This window comes from Pelobates fuscus, chromosome 12 (assembly GCF_036172605.1).
Source record: "Pelobates fuscus isolate aPelFus1 chromosome 12, aPelFus1.pri, whole genome shotgun sequence".
Lineage (NCBI taxonomy): Eukaryota > Metazoa > Chordata > Amphibia > Anura > Pelobatidae > Pelobates > Pelobates fuscus.
This window is the reverse complement of record NC_086328.1, coordinates 16,941,592-16,963,189: the sequence shown is the minus strand read 5'-3', so window position 1 is coordinate 16,963,189 and position 21,598 is coordinate 16,941,592. Positions and strand designations below refer to the sequence as shown.

The following is a 21,598-nucleotide window of genomic DNA, read 5'->3' as shown; positions in this document are numbered from 1 at the left end:
ACAGATCCTGATACGTGTTAAGCAGCTCCCCAGAACCGATACTACGCATTATTGCGATTATGGTGTAGTGTGTGAGACGATCAAAACAAAACCTTGGCATTTTGGGGTCACTTTCAATTTTCAATTACCCATAAACATTGTTACACAGCTCATACGCTCTGTGAATCAGGATGGTTTGTGTAGGAACACAAAGAAGGCTAATATATTGCTACATTTAAGTTTTTAACCCTTGTAATTAATTAGCCATGTGTCTACAGATTGATCATTATTCCTGCTATGTCTAAGAGAGTCTAGAGAACATAAAAAGAAAATCAATTTAGTGTTTTAACATTTAGATCATGTGTACACTATATGCAGATAGTATATGTGCCCGTTCATGTACTCGCTTTTAGCACATGAAATCAAAGAATGGGTTTTTTTTCCCATTAATTTAACACTAGACTTACGGCAGAAAATAAATATATTATCACACTGGAAAACGCTATATATTTGTTCATTTACGTATGTTGTCAGATCCATAGAGCAATATTTGATAAATGCACGTGCACTTTACACTTTTGCACTGACTTCCCAGCCCTTTTGTGCGTTTGCAAAAGGCGCAACAAATGTACTTGTGCTGGGGTTGCCAGGTCCGTGGGTAAAAAAAAAATAATAATAATAAAGAAAAATAACTTGGTGCTCTATGTCCCTAGTGGAGGGGTGGAGGGACAATCAGGAACCTGGCTAAGGATGGGGATGCCATGTAAAGGAACATGGCTTGCTCACATGTTGGCTTCATGTTAGTTTTTTATTTTTCTGTTTTCTTTAAATTTTTCATATTTGCTTTAATCATTAGATAAACTTCTCCTGATTAGCCATTTATGATTTTGTCTGCGACAGGGTTTACGTTAAAGTTATCAGAGCACTATGCTTAGTTAGTACTGGCTCAGATCGCCATATTTGGTGAATCGTTTCTTCCCCCTCCCCCGCAGCCCCTTGGTTAGGGGTATCAAAAACGCAATGAGCCTGTTGTGGCACGCCTGGAGAGAGCTGGTGCGTCACGCTCACTCACCGGGCGCCACGTGGTTCTCAGCGTCCAGGGAGTGAGGGACGTGCTTAACTCACCTCCCGGCCACCAGCCAGATCTGCGGCTCTTCAGCTGTGCGCCACACTCTCTCCCTGCCTGTTGTCCCCTGCAGTTATTCCACCTCTTGCGGCATGCAGGGGAAGAGAGGCATGCCTTGTCTGTCCTTTGGCTCCCCTCCCCTCCAGTGGCATGTATGCTGTGTCCCCACACTGCCCCTGGATTCCCTCAACATGTCAGAGCCCTGGGTAACCCAAACTAGTTGTGACGAGACCAATCTCGCCACTGTGCATTGGAGGAGCCTGGTTGCCTGCCTGCTGCCTTTTGACTATGGACCGGCATTTAAATACTTTATTTTCCTATGCAGAAAGGTCTATTCATGTATTTCTGCTCTGGCGTTCGGTAGATTCTCGGATTTACTGAATTAACTCATTTAACCCAGATAGCTATGCCATGGAGCCTATTCGTGTAAGAAAAGACTTTGGCTCCATGGCAATTGAACTGTATGTGTGTGGTCTGAGCGCCATTCAGTAATAATGTGTGCTCAGACCTAAGCTATCTGAGGATATGTTGCATGTCTGTATTTTATGTAATAAATATAACCTTGTGTATTTTATTGTATTTTACGGTCTTTTTACTGCCATGTGCTTAATGGAGTTTTGCCTCTGTCCTTGGAGATAATTGGATTACAACTTGGTTTTGGGCAGAAAAGCCATGCTTCCTTTGGTCACAAAGGACTTCGATCTATCTTTTGAACCAATGAACCAATGTGGATGATTTTGACAAATGTTCGTATTTGGAGTATGCTGATTCTGAAAATGTGATGCATACTTTTAAAGTTATGAATAATTACATTACCCATTATGTAAGGTAATTGTATCACAGGCAGAGGGGAGGATTTTGTGTGGGAGACTGATCCCCGCCCACCAGCCGAGGAGACCTAATGCGCATGCGCGGCAATGCCACGCATGCGCATTAGAACTCCCCATAGGAAAGCATTGAAAAAGATTTTCAATGCTTTCCTATGAGGAAATGAGCGACGCTGGAGGTCCTCACACAGCGTGAGGACGTCCAGCGACGCTCTAGCACAGATAATCTGTGCTATGAAGGAGGAAGTGACCTCTAGTGGCTGTCTAGAAGACAGCCACTAGAGGTGGAGTTAACCCTGCAAGGTAATTATTGCAGTTTATTAAAAACTGCAATAAGTACACTTGCAGGGTTAGGAGTAGTGGGAGTTGGCACCCAGACCACTCCAATGAGCAGAAGTGGTCTGAACAACCTGGGTTTTGTGTTCAGTTGTTTTGTAGTCTTCCAATAGATCACAAGCCTCTCAAGCCTATTCGTGTCCTGGTTAACCCTTTCAAGCCTGTTCATGTCCTGGTTAACCCTTTCAACCCTGTTCCTGCTTTGGTTAACCTTTAAGAACCTGCTCCTGCCTGGTTAATCCAGTGCCAGTTGTGGTTAACTCTCGTTTGATGGATCCAGTGCTGGACCATCTGGTAAAACCTTATTTGCTTAGCCCGTTAAAGACTATATATTATTTGCTTCTACCTGAATCGTTGACCAAGACTTTGTTTGGTGGTCCTGATCTTGTTTTCTTCGATCTTATACTGGGACTTTTCAGTTTAACCATTTGCCTTATCAGTAAAAACTTAGTAACTGTGTCTGTCCAAATCTCTGCATGAGCCCTTTCACCACAAACCCGTGACAATTGGTCTGGTTCTCTCTTTATTTTTTCAATTATCGCTATTAGCTTATAACACAACCACTCTATTTTAGTGATATTCAAGCTCTCGGCCTTAAAGGATCACTATAGGGTCAGTAACACAAACATGTATTCCAGTACCTCCCTGGAAATCTTAAGGAAGGGAGGACATGACTGCTGGCAGGGATAAGGGGTTGGGTTATAGGGGATACATTGTGGCACATGGGGGGCATAAAAATGGGAAAAAATGGGAGGGTACTCACCAGTTCCCAGGGCAGAGGTGGTCCCGGTGCTTTGTTGGCGAAGTCTGACATAGCATCAGCTTTCCGTCTTTTGCCGGTTCATCCCTCCTGTTTTCACCTATTAGGCTGTTTTTTTCAAGGTTTTTTTTACTACGACATGTGTTTACCCATGGGTTTTTCTATTTCTTGTTTTTATTTTGAAATGTTTTCCTGTTTTCTGGATTGGGTAACGAGGCAGGAGGCGGGTCTGAAATCGGCTACTCATTACTTGGATGATTTTCTTTTCGTTGGCCCTCCGGGTTCGGGTGAGTGTGAGCAGCTTTTAAACACATTTAGGGCAGTCATGGGATACTTCGGTGTCCCCGTCGCGGAGGCTAAGACGGTGGGCCCGGTTCAGGTCCTGTCGTTTTTAGGGATTGAGATCGACTCTGTCGGTATGGTTTTCCGGCTGCCAGATGAAAAGTTGTCGGTCCTCTTGAGGCTGATTGACCTGGTTCGTGGGGCGAGGAAGGTTCAGTTGCGACAAATGCAGGTGCTCCTGGGGCACTTGGCTTTCCCGTGCCGAGTTCTTCCCATGGGACATGCGTTCTGCAGGCGCCTTTCTCTGTCCACGGTAGGGGTTCGGGAGCCTTTTCATTTTATCAGAGTCACGAGGCGGCTGCGCGCGGACCTCCAGGTGTGGAGCTCCTTTTTGGAGCGATACAATGGGCGCTCCTGTTGGTTGCTGGAGGCGGCGTCTAACGCAGAGTTGAACCTTTTCACGGAGGCGTCCAGCTCTGTGGGGTTTGGGGCATACTTTCAGGGTCAGTGGTGCGCAGAGGCATGGCCGGCACACTGGCTGGGCTTGGATGTTATGCGCAACCTGACGTTTTTAGAGCTGTTTCCCATCGTGGTCTCTTTGGAGCTCTGGGGGGAGGATCTAGGCAACAGGACAGTGGTTTTTCACACGGACAACATGAGTGTTGTCCATGTGATTAACCGTTCAACTGCCAGTTCCCCTCCAGTTCTTGCGCTACTGCGACGGTTGGTACTTCTTTCATTAAAGTTTAATGTTTGGATTAAAGCTTGTCATGTTCCGGGCGTTCATAACGTGGTAGCTGACTCTCTTTCTCGGTTTCAGTGGGACCGTTTTCGGGAGTCGGCTCCAGCCAGTGGGTATCCGATGCCCGGTTTCCTTATGGGAGATCGATTTGGAGGATTGAGAGGCTTGGTGTCGGACTCCTTAGCTGACTCTTCCTGGAAGGCATATCAAGCCGTCTGGCGGACATGGCTGTCCTCATTTTCGCAGAGCCTGGTGCTGGGGTCGGAGTCCGGGCGATTGGAGGTGACTCTAATAATGTTGGAGTCGATGTTTGCGCAGGGTAAGTCTTGCTCTGCGGCCGAGAAGGCATTAACCGCCCTGTCCTTTCTGTGCAGGTTTATGGGTTGGCAAGACGTTTCTCGGTGGTTCGGAATTCAGCGAGTTATCCGGGGGTGGAGACTTCGGAGGGTCCCAGACCGCCGCCGCCCGGTGTCTGCCGACTTGCTGGGACGGATTCATGCGGCTCTGGGGGCAGTTTGTTTCGCAGATTACGAGGCCTCATTATTTCGGGTTGCGTTTTCATTTTGTTTTTTTGGAGCATTTAGGGTGGGCGAGTTGGTTGCTCGCAACCGTAGGTCGGTTGGGCCTCTGCTGCTGTCGGATATCCGGTGGTCCGAGGACTATGTAGATGCTTTCATAAGTCGTTCCAAGACGGACCAGGTAGGTAGGGGTTCATGGGTACGTATCGGGGCTACGGGCGGCAGTTTCTGTCCAGTCCGTCTTTGCTCAGTCTATTTGCAGATTAGGCCGATGGGGTGTCTCTCCTTTTTGGTTCATAGGGATGGGTCCCCCCTCACTCGTTATCAATTCTCAGCCAGGTTCCGTGCTGCCTTGGTTGCATGCGGGGTGGATCCTCGTCATTACTCTGCTCACTCTTTCCGTATAGGGGCGGCCACCCAGGCTAGTTTGTGGGGTTTCTCGGACGCAGCGATCCAGCGCTTGGGTAGATGGGGTTCACGGCGCTATAGGTCCTATGTCAGACCTCATTTACTATAATGCATTTTTCTCCGTAGGTCCTCGGCCCCGCTGCATTTGGATTCTGGGACATTCATACGTATATTGGGCAGCGCGGCGAGCTGAGGAGCGGCCCTACGGGAGAAATTTGGGTGTTTCCTATGAGATGGCCAGGGTAAGGTGGAGGGGTATTAGGGGTATGTTGTGGCAGCAGCTGTATGCCGAATGCGTATCCCTTCGGAGGTACGTGTCAGGGCCAGTGACTCTGGTGCTTCATGCATGGGGAAATGACCTAGGGCGCAGTAGGTCAGTGGACCTCCTGCATGCGACTAGACGCGATCTGGCTAGGTGTATGGCTCTTTTCCCCGATTTTACCCTTATTTGGTCGGACATAGTGTTCGCTGCCTCATGCCAAGGGTGTTGAGCGTAGTAGGCGCAAGCTGAACGTGGCCATTGGTAAGTTTGTCCGCCGGCTGGGCGGTTTTGTAATTAGGCACAGGGAGCTGGAAGGGGACAATTCCAACCTGATGTGAAAGGATGGGGTACACCTCTCCCTCATAGGGTTGGATATCCTGAATGCGGGTCTTCAGGTGGGTATTGAGGAGGCGCTGGCTGCGGGGGGCGCGGTTCCTTCCAGGGGAGTAGGTAGGGAGGAACCGCGGTGGTGGTAGTCCTGGCCAGCGAAGAGGTTCGGAGGAAAGTGCCCAAGCAGCTTGGGGAGTCGCAGCATGCTGAGAGCTGATGGCGGGGGCAGGCTGCATCGGACTCGTGGGATTCATTTGATAGAGCTGTCTGTTGGTAATCCCCCAACAGCTGACAGGTTGTGGACGCTGGTGATTTATGTGAATTTTGTTAATAAAGCTGTGGCCGTTGCCCTTACCCATACAAAAGGTGTTGTGTATTTATTGGGCAACGGGTGGTGGGAGTTTTGGTCCGGGTCAGCAGTCATGACCCTATAGTGTTAACATCACCATCTAGCCCCCCTGGGTCCCTCATGCCTCCATAAATATAGTAAACTCTTACTGTATTCAAGCCAGAAGCTATAACTCTGCATGCTGTTAGACTCAGAAAAAAACAAGCAGTCTGGTGACATCATCAGAAGTGGTGGCCTGATCCAATCACAGTGCTTCCTCATAGGATTGGCTGAGAGTGACAAAGAGGCAGATCAGGGGCAGAGCCAGCATGATTCAAACACAGCCCTGGCCAATCAGCATCTCCTCATAGAGATTCATTGAATCAATGAATCTCTATGAGGAAAGTTCAGTGTCTGTATACAGAGGGAGGAGACACTGAATGTTTGGATGCATTTTAGGCAGCCATGACCCAGGAAGGATCTCTAACAGCCACCCGAGGAGTGGCCAGTGAAGTTATCACTAGGCTGTAATGTAAACACTGCATTTTCTCTGAAAAGACAGTGTTTACAGCAAAAAGCCTGAAGGTAATGATTCTACTCACCAGAACAAATTCAATAAGCTGTAGTTGTTCTGGTGACTATAGTGTCCCTTTAAATCAGCATTCCATTCTTGAGGGAAATGTACAACACTAGTGAGTGTAACACTCATTACATGTGTCATATCTCTAATGTTCTGGGACTAACTTGATATACTTATTTTATATAGATTTTTCGTGTTTCACCAAAAAATACCCAGATTTACACACTTTGGGGCTGCATGTTAAATGGCCTGAAAACATTTATTTTTCATAAACCTCTTTAAATCAAAGAACAGCCTGGCAGCCAGAAGCTGTAAACTACTTCGTTGTATGAAATGTTTACGCTCACAAACCTTTTGATCATTTCTTAGAAAATTGTGTACGGTCCAATGTTTTGATCAGAAGAAAAAAACAAAAAAAAAACCTCACTGACTGTAGAAAACGCCAAGATGGATAACGAGTTTACTTGAATCACTAACAACACTTCACAAAGCAACATCGTGTATTTGATTTAAACAAATTCCAGAATCAACATCTTTTGTCTAAAGCATTCGTAGGAGGCATGCGGTGCGGTATAAAAGGAGGACGGCAGTTTAATTTGGTATTACTGGAAGCAGCGCAACACGAAATTAAATCATTCAGCAGAATCTATTATGTTAAAGGGACAGTAAGCATCAAAACACATGTAGCATATATATATATGAGCTCTACATCTAATTATTTTCAAATAATTCTTGTATGTCCAAGATATAGCTCGCCACTCTTCTCAATTCACAGCACTCAAACTAAATAATGGAAAGTAATGAGAGAGAAGGGTAAATCTCACAGGGCTTATTTACTAAAATGAAAATTCAAAGTGAATTCAAAATGATTTTTAAATTCAGGGCAAAATAGCCAAACTCGAAAAGTTCTCCAAGTCAATTGTGCTTTCAATACGACTACTCTGGCCTTAAGTTTGAAATTCAACATGGATTCTCACTTAGTAAATAGCCCACCTCTGTCAGGGTAAAAGTGTAAGCCGAGTGGACTTTCAAAGTAAATTTCGTAAATGGTCAGCCAAAATGGCTATACTGAGAGATTTCTCCAAGCCAGTTATGTTTGCCGCTTGCCGATTTTCACCTATAACTTGAAATGCACTTTGAATTTCCAAATCGTTTTGGCCAGTTAAATGCAATAAGTAAAATGAGGTTCTGGTAATTTGTCGATAAATCTGATCGAGAAAGTTTGTGATCGATTAAACTGGACTACTTGAAGCCTTTTTTTTTTTTTTTTTTTTAGCAAACTATTAATGTAGAACGTGTTGTCAAAAATCTGATATATAGGATTGTGATCTTGTAAACATTGTGAACCGCTCGTTTGCAGCCATTAACATGTCGATAATTAACAAGTAATGAAGGTTGGCATATTAAATGACATAACCAGAGCCATATTGCCTATAAAGCAGCTTAGGTGACCATGTAGGGCCTGGGCTTAGATAGGAACCTAGAGCTCTGTCCCTGGGTGTAAGGGACATTCATGAACCTCAGCCCTGCCCTCCCAATCCCTCCTCATACCAAGAGGGAGCTTTGAGGTTTGTACCTTGAGTGGGTGTAGATCACTTTAATATCTCCCTCCCAATCGCCCACCACTTCTCAATGACTGTGTGCTTCAGTCAGTACTCAGAGTCATTGACTGAGCACCAGAACCCCAAGGATGCTTTTAGAGGTGCAGACCACAATATATTTTTCTCACCGCCATCAGAAAACCAGGTTTCTGCACAGAATGGACCACTAGGGCTAACCTCCTTACAAAGGGTAGGCAGGAGGGGGGGGGGGGGGGGAATCAATAGGACAAAACAAAAACTTCTCTTTCTCAACCACACTCAGACACACACAAATTTCAGCCACCAAACAACACTCAACCAGTACGTACAGGCACCCCACGCACAGCTCTCCTACACACACACCACACTGCAACTACACACACACACACACACACCGCTCACAGAACAAAGTCCAGGGCGCTAGGAGGGGGACCCAATCTCACATCCTGCCTAGGACTCTTGGCAACCTTAATCCGGATAATGGCATAACCATTTGTTACATTAATATTACCTGAAAGAAGGTAACTTCAAAAACATTTTATGACTTCAGTTTATTAAGTTTCCTGGATAAAATGTGGTTTTATTAAAAGATCAGTCAGGGTATTGGGTGTGGAAGCTCCTACAATTAAATCAAGGGAAGAATTTATTTGGCAGAGAGAGACAATGAATGGGTTTTCTAAACCTTTGGCTGTTAAGGAGAGTTATGAAAGAGTTAATACAAGACACATTTTCGATATGTATTTGTTACCTGCTCGGAGCATATAAGAGGTTGGTTTGTAATTGCTGACTGTGATCATGTCATGACTTCTAATACATTAACAGATTCCCTTTCAGCTCGTCAGACTACTAGAAGCACAAACAGCTCTGTGCATACAGAAACCAAGGAGATATAAAGAGATATAAAGAGTTCTCAGTGTGAGATCCACACAACATGCTCCTCTTCTCTTTGATTTTAATGAGCAAACCAACACAAATATGATGCGGCTTTAACTGAATTTCCTCCTAATTATTCGTGTGCTTAAAAGAAATAATCTACAGTGGATATATATTGAATTACTCTGCATGCAATATATTTGCAATATGTTTCCATTTCGAAGCACAATACAAGTCTACAAGAGACACGTCAGGTATACTTTGGGACATTAATGGCAATGAAGGGGACGCGATGCATTTTTCACAAAAACCGGGCTACACAATGTTGTGAAGAGAGAGAGAAAAAAAGAATTTAAATACATTTCAAGCAATGGAAAAGGAAAAATAAATAAATAACACAAAACCACTAAGGAGCCAATTTTGGACTGACAACACAGATATAACAGGTCGTTTCATGTGATATAAAGGAGGCAGAGCCCCAATTATTTGCAGTACTTATTATAAACATTATGGACACGCTCTGGCTACATCGATCTCATTTATTCAGCCTAAAGAAAAAGTCCACCCGATTTCAGCGCCCATTTCTCCCATGGAAGTGGGTTTTAGTTGTCTCCCTTAAATGGACACTATAGTCATCCAGACCTTTTTTTTTTGGAAACTGCACCGTTTACATTGCAGGGTTAAATCCACCTTTAGTGGTTGTCATCATACTGACAGCCAACAGAAGCGCCTTCACTGCACTGATCGTGTAATAAAAAAATTAAAATCAGGTGACGCGGAAGCCCATAGGAAAGCATTGAATACAATGTTTTCCTATTTGGGAGCTTGCATGTAAGTGCGGCATTTGCTGCGCATGCACAGTAGATCCCTAATGCTCCTCTATGAGGAGTATTGCATTGGACCATTGTGGAGGGGACCATTCCGTCATTGAGGCGGAGAGCAGTTCCCGAGGGAGAAGAGTTGCTGGAAAAAGTAATGAATACGTGGTCTGGGCACACCTGAAGGTTTCTTTGAGAGGCAGTCTTTATTTGGAGTGCAGAATAAAACACAACGTTTTGGCTCCCTTTAGCCTTTGTCAAGTCTGCTGATGCTGGAAACAGCAGGCAAAACTTTGCGTTTTTTTTAAAATATTTATTGTGAACAAGGGGAGGACCGATATAGATTAACAGACAGAGACAGGTTTGTATCGCTAATGCTATAGTGTTCCTTGAAATTACATCTTTGTCTGGGACCCCTTTTAATGAAATCTAGTAATTATTCAAAACCCAAGACTGCATGATTCATATCCTCTTCCTGAACCATCGTTTAATGAATACATGATACCCCTTTTCAGAGTATCTCCTGACTGAGACACACTCCAAGACTGCAGCCATGTTTAAACACTCTTTGTTTAGAAATACCACTTTAAATTATTTACAAAAATTAAAACATTTCTTCGTGACTCAGAAATGGCAGTCAAATTTCAACTTAAAGTCAATCTCATAGTTTATCTGAGCAGATACACTTAACATGATCTTTCATCCACAGCACCATCAATGATGGGGAAAAAAAGCATGTAACTGAGTTATTCTCAGATTTAGACATTATATCCAACTAGTCTTTTGTTGTTTTATTTTTTTTTAAGAGAGAGTTTATCTTTTTTTTTTTACTTGGAGAAGTATTTTTAATTTATCACCCATGACGTCTTAACGTAATAAGAGAAAGCAAGCTGGCGCCCACCAGAGGGTGACTTTTTTTTTTTATGACCTCACAGGTCGCTCATCCCAAGGATAGGACGCACACGCAGATAGACTGAATTGCAACTGCCCAACAGGCATCTTTGAAAATAATTATTAAGGACATAAAAGCCAATGCAGTAAATCCTTTGGCTATTGCCAACTGTCTTGGGAAATTGAACTGTCAAGTACGGTTGTAGAAGTGACATTACAGACAATTCCGGTACAGGAGATGGGACAACGAGTGACAGCTTTATTTCCTAGGAAACATCTGCTCACTTATCAAAGTAAAACATCTTCGAGACATCCTTCTTGATCTGCGGTAGAGAATGCATGACCCAACACCAGGAAGTTTAAGCGGCCGTAGAACCTCGCAAAAGTAGATGTGAGCCATCACAAGATTCCAAATAGAATCTTTCCCTTTAAATCCACAAAGAACGATACGGGTGGATTAGTACAGAACCCCCCAGTTCGTGTTTGGGTTTCTGGGACCGGGGGCATTTTTAAAAAGCGTTTCCTCAGCTGCCATTAAAAGGAGACTGAAAAGATTAATGATTCTGCATCGCCAGTTCCACGCAGCGTTTCAAACTAAAATCATCAATAGAACAACAAATGCAAAACAAAAAAGAAAATACGTCTCCAGCTGAACTTGTAATGAAAAAGCAATTTGCTAACAGAAAACACAAAATGCAATTTTTCTTCTTGTTTTTTTGTATTTCTTTAGAGGTTTTTAATGGGAAAACAGGGGGGAGGAGGGCTGAGATGCTGTTTTTTGTGATGAATAAAAGCCACCATCTTTTAATACACATATATTTATGTTTCTTCATTCATTAGCATACAAGTCAGGGGACGCATAATACAGAAAGAATTAAATATAGACTTGGACACGGTTATCGACTAGAGAGGGTTGTCAGGTATTCAAAGTGAATTTAAATTCTAGGCTAAATTGGCAGAACTGTAAACATTTGCAAAGTCAGTTACGTTTTCAATTTTCCTTTTTCACCTTCAATTTGAAATGTATTTTGAATTCCCGAAAACTCAAAGTTTAGTAAATAACCCTGCTAATTCCCTACGTCAATAGGCAATTCAATGCAAATCCATCTCCAGCTGCTTGTTGAGCCAAGAGTTGAAGATGTGATTAAGAGAAATCTAAACTATGCTGTGATCAGCATTTACAAGCCAGTCATGGACAGAGTCAATGTTAGTCATTCTTCTTTCCAATGGCGATCGTTCTCTTATTCATTCACTATTTACTGGAATATTGGGAAGTTTTTGACATAATATTGTATCATTTATCTTGCAATCCTTCAGGCACGGTCGAAATATTAGTGGAGAAGCAGGTATGTTTTTGTAAGATGTAGCTGTGACCAGGGGCAGATCCAGAACCTAGTCTCTGGAGGGGCACTGGTGGGACTGTAGTAGGGTGAATAGAGGGCTATAGTATGGGGGTTAGGGGGCTGTAGTGAGCACTGACAGGGGACCTAGTTGGAGCTGATAGGGTCTCTAGTGGGGGGTAGAGGTTAAAGTATAAAAAAAACTTTTAAAAACCCCAACATTTTTAGGAAACTAGAGGTTGAGGGAAATCTCTGATCTCTCCACTGACCGACCATGGAGTCTCCTCTACAGAGGCCAGCCAGGGAGACAGAAAGCCTTAACCCGGCTTTTCCAGGAGGAGTACTTGCCTCGGTGGCCCTCTGGATCTAACTCTGGGTGAGACAAAGAAGAAAAAAAAAAGAACTACAAATTTTTTATTTATTTTTTTAAATAATGTAATAAATCTCTGTAGGTATTTTTTAAAGGAGCTTGTATACATTTCCAAGAATGTAATGTCCTAAAACATTTTTTAAAAAAAGAAGAAAAAAGCAGCCACCACAATATTAAAACAATGACTGAATTTGGGTATAACACTTCTATACATTAAGCACAATCACACAGGGAATCTTTGTACAGCCTGCAAAGAATCCCTTCAGTGTGTTTATATTGTGTCCTCTGCCTCACTGCAGTCATGAAGTTTAAACAAAAAAAGCAGCTGAAGAAACTCCACCATTTACAGTTCTTCTGCAGAGATGCAGATAATGGAGCCTGCAGAGAAATGTGTCCTCCGCAGCTTGTGAACTAGTGCTGGAGTAAAGATATGTGCAGCTTAGTTGCATAAAATGTAAGTTGGTATTACAGAGAGATATACGATTAAAACTTGAAAATATAACATCTACGAATATCAGTTCCAGTTACATTTATTAGCTCTTGAAAGCCAGCACAGCTTCCTAGAGATCACATTATTAAATAAAATCCCAGACGCTAGCCAAAGATTCTGACACATGAGCAGTTTAAAAAAAATAAAATAAAAAAATAAAGAATAAAATGTGTGGATGCTAAGGTTTTAGGAATTAAATCTTAGCCTGATAAGGTTTGTTTAATATAGAACGCAGGCTACAAAACTTGAGTCTGCCCGGAACGTTTAGAGATGTGCGGGAAAAGAAGATTATCGAGACACAATATCAGCTGAAATCTGTTGATCCAAAAGTGTTAGTCATAATCCGCCAAGAACCAATATTACCGCACTAATCCAGATCAACCGAAGGAAGTTGGCCTTAAACCTGTGTTAATTACATTGTATCAGACTATCATTCAAATGTTCTGTAATCACATTTATAGTGAAATATGCCCTCATTAATTGGAGTGCAACATCTTGTTTTATCTTCCAACTTCCATAAAACTCCATTATGTACAATGAATTTCTTTTTTTCTCCGGATTAGTTCTTGGTTTGCCAAGTACTTCGAGGCTCCCTTTACTGTGCTGCAAATCTATAAATTAAACGTAATTAGCATACAATTATTCTTTTGCTCTCATCGCCCCAAACATCTAATACATCCACTGCCTTCTGGTCTTTCAACCGCAGTTACCAGCTTCATAGACCGGTAGATGGCCACCTACTTAAAAGTGAAAAGTCACTTCCCAGATTTTTTTATATTATTATGTTTAACAAATATACACTTATCAGCAACAACATTAAAACCATTGATCGGTGAAGTGAATAAAATATATCATTACAATTGTTGTGGCGCCTCCTCTATAACACCAACTGGTGCATGACTCAACATATAACTACCTTAACCCCTTAAGGACACATGACATGTGTGACATGTCATGATTCCCTTTTATTCCAGAAGTTTGGTCCTTAAGGGATTAAAGGAGCTTGATCCCAACCCTGACATTTCCCTGTACCCTCCATACTCATGTAGCATAGATCGCTTACTTTCCATCCTTGGTACTGCTCTAGGGTACCGGGGCAGCCGCAACCCTTTCCATGGGATCAAGTGCCAACCACCTAAAACGCTAACTAGGCTAAGTGCCAGGGGGCTGCCCGGTGCAACTTCCGATTGTTCCTGTTACCCAAAAGAGCACTTTTTGGACGAACCATCAATGGTCATCGAGATCCAGGTGGAGCCTCTTCTCCAGAGCCAGAAAATCCCTTTTTCGAGCCTGACTCTTATCCATGACAGCCCGGAACTCTGTGCAGGATCGGGAAATAGCCACAGTCTGGTTAAACTTTACTCGGCAATTTCTCAGGCTGAGTACATTAGCCCTGTCCGGGGATGCATAATTTGTTCATGTACGGTTATGAAAATGAATTATTTTTTTAAAATGTATTAATAAAGTCAGTGCTAGATCATTGAATTAACTCTTAGACACAGGGGTGCGAGGGAAGTAACCTATTTTCCCAGTTGATGACTCCCAGTTGTGATTGTCCCTATAAATATGCATGCTTGGTGACAATAAAGGTTGCTGTTGTAGCCTTCCCAAAGAGTCGTCTAACAGAGGTACTCAGCCAGAGTACTGGGCTTTGATGCAAGAATGGCACCTGTCAAGGGGTGGCATAAATTAGGCTGCGTTGGAAGCAGAAAAAAATAGGCAAGCAAAAAGACCTGAGGGACTTTGACAAGGGTCATATAGTGATGGCTAGACGACTGTGTTAGAGCATCTTCAAAACTGCAAGTCTTGTGGGGTGTGCCAGAATGCAGTGGTTAGTACCTACCAAAAAAGAGGTGCAAGGAAGGATGCCATGGGCACCCCCTGCTCATTGATGCCCATGTGGAGGAAAGGCTAGCCAGTCTGGTTTGAGCTTCCACAACTCAAATTGCTGAAAAACTTGTTGACTATGATAAAAAAGATGTCAGAACACACAGTGCATACAGATCTGTCATAGTGGCCATGATGACCACTGGCCACCACCAAAAACACCTTCAATGGGGACATTACCGACAGAACTGGACCTGAAAGCATTGGAAGAAGGTTGCCTTGTCCAGTGAATCGTGTATTTTTGTAAATCAGGTGAATGGCCAGGTGCGTGTGCGTCGATTACCTGGGAAGAGATGGCAGCAGGATGAACTATGGGAACAAGGCAGGCCGGCGGAGGCAGTGTTAGTTTCTGGGCCTGCTGGGAAACCTTGGGTCCTGTCACTCATGTGGATGTTATTTTGACACGTACCACCTACCTAGAGATTGTTGCAAACCGTGTACACCCATTCATGGCAATGGTGTTCCCTGATGGCAGAGGCCTCTTTCGGCAGGATAATGCACCCTACTACACTGCAAAAATAGCAATAGAGGAACATAAAAAGTACAAGGTGTTCCCTTGGCCTCTAAATTACCCAGATCTCAATCCAACTGAGCATCTGCGGGATGTGCTGGAACAACAAATCTGGTCCATGGAGGCTCCACCTTGCATCTTGCAGGTCTTAAAGGATCTGCTGCTAATGTCTTGGTGTCAGATAACACAGGACAGGACACATTCAGAGGTCTTATGGAGTCCATGCCTTGACGCCTCAGAGCAAATTTGGCAACACAAGGGGGAGCTACATGATATTAGGCAGGTGATTTAGGGCTGTGGCTGATCAGTGTATATTTGTGAGGTGTGAAAAAACTAAATGTAGAAATCCATGCCTTTTTGGGCTACAACTAGGAGCCTCCATCTTGCCTCCCTGTTCGTCTTTGTTTTTAGCTATGTCCTTTGCACCTGGCAGTCAGCATAGAGAAAGTATACAGAGTAGAGGAAATATGAAACAAGTTTTCTGTTTTTCCCCCTCATTTGCATTGTGTGTCCTGGCATAAATTAAGGTGATAATCAATGCTTTATTTTTGAGATTTAATTTCAAGAGAGGTGATGCTTCCTCTTTAGGGGAGGAAGGGATACTCCACTGCCCAAATACAAAATAAATATCAGTGTTTAGTAGATGTGCCCCAAATTAATATTTTCTTACATTTAAGTATGCATTTTCCTCATTGAGGTATATCTAAAAACAGCTTGCAAGAGTTGCAGTTCTGTCTTTGCAAGCCCTCCCCTTCTACCGCCTCACAGACTATCTGTGGCTGTCCAATCACAGACTTCCTAATTCAGGTCAATGAGAAGTCTTTGCAAGGCAGTTGCTCTGGGCAACTGGCTCCACTAAGCGCAAACCAGGAAGTAACCGAACCAGGTTAATTCATAAATCTGTCAATTTCTACTGAAATCTGAACTTTTTGCAAAATGGAATAAATAGGACACACTCTTCAAACATAAAGCAGGAAAACTATTATTTTGCCCTCTGCCCCTCTAATTACTGGATTACTTGTAAACATGACTATATTGCAACAACCTATTTTATATCATAATAGTTCACTTTCACTCCATGCTATCTGGGTTCTTTAACAGAATGATCTGAGAAGGAAGAGATATTTAAAGAAATACTCCAAACACCATAACCACTACAGAGCGCTGTACTGGCTTATGTTGGCAGGGGTTCCCCGGTGCCCCTTCACTGCAGCCAGAAGCTCCCCAGTTCTTGCAGTGCAGGCGTAGCTCATTGGCTGAGAGTATCAGCTGACATTCTCTGCTAATGAGCCGGCCCCGAAGCAGAGTTTAACTCCAGAGAGCTATTGGTAGCTCCTGAGCTGAAGCTTCTGGTTCACCTGGAGGATACAGAAAGAGGTGTTTGGCAGAACCCAGGTAAGAAGTCAAGCCATCCTAAAACAGTCTGACCACTTAAATTGCAGGGGTCGCCACGGGGCTACTGGAAGCATAATCCATAAATTGAGCTGTTGTGTTTATGGTATTTGGAGTGTTCCTTTAAGTCTAATGGGGGTAGGTAAGTCTTGTTACAAAACAGCCACCAAGGGAGAACAAGAGGTACAGCTTTGACTTAAGGATTAGTGCCACAACTTACCCACAATGCCCATCAGGCCATAGCTGAACCTCATGCACACAAGCAAATGCAGACGCCAAAATAAAACCAATAGACCTTCATTCACTTCAGCTGCTAATCATTTTTTTCAAATATATAATTTTTGTAAGCCACTGCCTTTACAGCCTGTGCTGGAAGGTTGTTCCATATATCCACTACCCTGCTTTCAATTACTTTCTCAAACAGCCCCTGAATTAAGGTCGAGTTACACTGGGTAAAGTTATCTCTCCATCATGTATAACAAGCAGACAATATTTTTGTAAGGATGGGGGTTCCTGAAATGTTATGATTTAGGGTACAGGAACAGGCCCATAAGATACAGTGAAAGCATTATATAAGAGGGGATTATTGCACTAACTCTATGGATGAAAATGGGTCAAGCAAAACGAGCCTTATGTGGGATTAGACAAAAACCACAATCTTTTTAGACACTTGGTGCAAACAGAGAGCCAAGGGACATTTTCTTCTGAAAATTAAAAACTAACTCTTAATCTTCTGCTGGTTACAGAAACACAATTTATCAATCTCTTTTGCCTTGCAGTCACTTGTTAAATATTCCAGCAAAAATGGGATTTTCAAAAAAAAAATAAAAATCTGCTAGGGGGAGAGAAAAGTCTGCAAAATGACCTTGTGCTTTGCATTTGCATATTCTGACCAGATTGAAAGACAGTTGTTCAGGCAGAAACATCTGTCAGTCCTCTGGTTAGAATGACAGAATTTGGTTATTCTGTTAACTCGTTGAACTATGTGCAATATCAGCAGAGATATCTCCCTGGAAAAGATTAAAAAGAAAAAAGCCATTTTATTATAGGCCATCAGTTAAAGGGACACTATAGTCACATGAACAACTTTAGCGTAATGAAGCAGTTTTGGTGTATAGAACATGTAAAGGGAGCCCTATTTAGGCTCTTTATTGCAAGTTCCGTTTAATTAAGATGTTCTTCTCCCCTGCTATGTTAATAGCTTGCTAGATCCTGCAAGAGCCTCCTGTATGTGATTAAAGTTCAATTTAGAGATTGAGATACAATTATTTAAGGTAAATTACATCGGTTTGAAAGTGAAACCAGTTTTTTTTTTTCATGCAGGCTCTGACAATCATAGCCAGGGGAGGTGTGGCTAGGGCTGCATAAACAGAAACAAAGTGATTTAACTCCTAAATGACAGTGAATTGAGCAGTGAAATTGCAGGGGAATGATCTATACACTAAAACTGCTTTATTTAGCTAAAGTAATTTAGGTGACTATAGTGTTCCTTTAATCTTCATTGGGACAGAGGCAAACCAGGGGTTGCGTGTAGCCATACCCAACCCAGTCATCTTGGCACACCACACGATTTAGATAACTCCCAATTTAGCTCCTATAAGGATATGGTTAAAACCTGAATTCCTTGAGGACTGGATTGGGAAAAACTGGTTTAGGGTAAAGTAGGTTTATTAGTAATGCCAAACCAGGAGTAGAAAAAAAAAAGTGGAGCAGTGGGCAGGGAGATTCTGTTGGTTTCCATGACGACTGTGCCACTTTTAAAACTTTCTGGAGAAGGCCAACGTCCACCTTTGCCTACAGATCAGAGTGGGCAGAGCAGGATTGGGTGATTAAAACATTGAGGGAGGGTTGCCATCTTTTAGCTATGGGGGTCATTACAAATTAATTGTGCTAGTCCAGACCTCGAGAGCATTGAGATGTTAGGCCAGGGACCCATACACACAACCCACACAATGCAGGACTGGCAAATGCCCTACACAATTCCTAGCTGCTCCCTTAGTCCTGCAGTGCTGTGCCAATAGAGATCATAAAATTGATTATAGATATTATAGAATGGTGCTGAGAAACAGAGGTCCACAACCCTTGTGTTTGCAATTGCCCCCCTGTCCAGCCCTTCCCTGCTGCTGAGGCATGAGGGCAGAAATAGACATGGTTATATCTTGTTATTTGTTTGTTTTTTTTACCTTGAGCTTGCCATAAAAGTGAGACTGTTTTGTGAGTAATGTTTCGCACAGAACAGGAAGTATCCACAAATTAAATATCCAGAATCAAGCTAAGACTGGCATACTGGCACACTCTATGGCAACAAGGCTTTCCGATTAATATATTATATCTCACATCACATCCCACAATATGTGCACCCTGTACTGGCAAGCTCAAAGAGCCAACACATTCTACAAAATATAGTATAAATGTTAGAGGATTTCCTTATTTTACCTACGCAAATACAAAATCCTTTTAGCAGCACCCAGCCACAAAAAAAAAGGAAGCCATTTTGCTTTTATAGCAGACATCTTAACATATTACTTTTTTGTAACTCTGATGTAAAGTATGGTAAAATCTGTGAAATAATTACTCAGCCTCTTTTTCTGCGTCTCATCGCTTTCTAGGTCACACACAAAAAAAAGTGTGTGTTGCGGTTTTAAAGGTAACATCACAAACAGTTGTAGTCTATTAAAAAAGTAAAAGTAGTCTTGTCTGTTCCCACAATACTTTGATTTTACATTTTAAATAACTATTCTTAAAGCATATATACTCCTGTTAATACCAAGACAGCATATACAAACACACAGACAACATATTTAAACATACAGAGATTAAAAAAAAGTATTTATGCAAATTAACCACTGATACCTACTTGCTATTACTAACAACACTTATCTTCATTCCTGATACAAACTGATTAACTGTTAAGGTCAAGGGATTATTACATTAACATTTGAAAGCCAATAAAATATTTTAAGATTAATTGCTTCCTTTTAGATTAACATGATTAAATGACCACAAGGGCACAGCATCTTATTAAAAATGCTTAAAATTTCATTCAGTTCCTTAAATACCAGCAGGAAGTAGTCTAGAAGCCATAAAACATTGTACAAGCACTGTCTGCATTCTTACCAATTCTGTCCAACACTTTGATGAGACACTCATAGCTTGCTGTGCGTTCTCTGTCCAGGGTCCTGAACACTGTAACCTCTCCAGTCTCTCTGTTCACTGCAATAGGAGAATCTCCAGGACTTGAGGAAAGCAGCTCAAAAACTGATACATTGTATTCTCTGGGGATCAACGTTGTGACCAAGGAGCCCACAGGGGCATCTTCAGGGATGGAGATGGCATAGTAAGAATCAGCTGTTGACCTCTTGATTTTAAAATGTCCATGATATGCATCCCCTTTGCTGGACAAAGAAAACTTCTTCATCTTGGGACAGATCTGCACTTCTAGAGGAGCACTCACCAATGGTGGTTGGCCATGGTCTCTGGCAAAGATTGTTAAGTTAATGTTCTTCTTGAGGTCCAGAATGGACTTTACCAAGACCACCTGACCTGTCTTGGGGATGACAAAGAAGTAGCTGCTGGTGGGATCTGCAAAGTAGACCAGGTCAGCGTTGGAGCCATGGTCAGGGTCATAAGCACTCACCTTGTGGACCACAGACTTGAGCCCTGTGGTTTCATCTAGGCTTATCTTGGAGAGGTTGAGGCTGGTGGGAGTAAACTGAGGAGCGTTGTCATTCATATCCAACACGTGTATGGTCACCACAGCCAATTCTGTGACAATGTTCTCCTGGGAGATACATAGTTTGCAACATAGACCCAATTTAAAGAGATACCTGGACCTCTCCTCTCTATCCAAGACCTGTGTGGTCTTAAGGGACAGTTGAGTAGACCTGTGATGAAAGTAGACCTCAAAACGAGACTTCTCCTCCCCCAGGAGTTGCAGGTGGAGTTTGCGTCCTGCTACATTGGAGCACCAGGGTTCGGGGTTAATCCTGTTCAGATGGATGTTCAAACCATTTACTTTGGTGCCAACTGGCCAGTTCTCCAGCACTGATCCAGAGAAGACAGGTCTTCTGAGTTTTGTTCCTTTACTCCAAGAAGAAGCTGGGGACAGGAGGAATGCCTGTGTCCAGTGTAAGATGCAGCACAGCAAACTGACTCTATCCATCATTAGATGCATCATTCCACAGGGAGAAGATAGAGACATGTATTGGAAAATCAGAGCATCTTTTATCCAAGCATTTCAGCGCATCTGTGTTCCTCTCTGCACAGAACAGTGTGTGAGCCGGCTACAGTTTAATGCAGAAAGCTGGAGATTTGGTTAAGTTGCTGGATTGAAGTGCCCCTCCTATGGGTGGAGAAATATACTGTCTGTAGCCCAGACATGAAAAGGGGGCTGTGGGTTCCAGGGAGAGGGGGTAAACATGGCTCATTAAATAGAAGAGGAGCATTTGATTCACTGATCTGTTAGTTCATGGAGGTAGGAATTTTTTTTTAACCTTATTATTCCAAAGCAGAAACTATTCAGCTCCCCCCACATCCTCCAATCCCTCTAGGTATAAATTAATGCACATTTCTCAGTACTGAATATTTTTTAATTTGTATCATATATTAAGCAGTAAATGGCAGATAGAAAGTACAAAAATTAAATTAAAAAATATTAACCTTTGCAGTACCAAAGGTCAGTCTTTGTGGTACTCAACAGGTTAAAAACATAATTAACACAATCTGACATTCTAAATTACATGGGGATAATGTATTTGTGAATCTATCCATGCAATGAGGAGGGAATCAAAAATACAGAATTATAAAATACAGCATTAGGTGTATTCGCTAAACCTGGGGTGCCCAAAAGGTAGATCCCCATAGAATAACTACAAATCCCATGATGCTTTGCATGCCTTTAGAATGACAACACACCTGGGGATCTACCTTTTGGGCACCCCTGCACTAAACAGTTTTGATGAGAGGCAG

The 21,598-nt window shown here is 42.6% G+C and overlaps 1 protein-coding gene across 1 annotated transcript in view; it reads right to left on the bottom strand.

Moving 5' to 3' along the window:
- Positions 1-20,901, bottom strand: part of LOC134579250 (neural-cadherin-like) — a 94,780-nt gene extending 73,879 nt beyond the window's left edge. The window contains exon 1 of the mRNA XM_063438468.1: positions 19,748-20,901. Within this exon, the coding sequence (XP_063294538.1) occupies positions 19,748-20,831 (1,084 nt within the window). The 5' untranslated portion in view covers positions 20,832-20,901. The remainder of the gene's footprint in view (positions 1-19,747) is intronic.
- Positions 20,902-21,598: the final 697 nt, after the last annotated feature.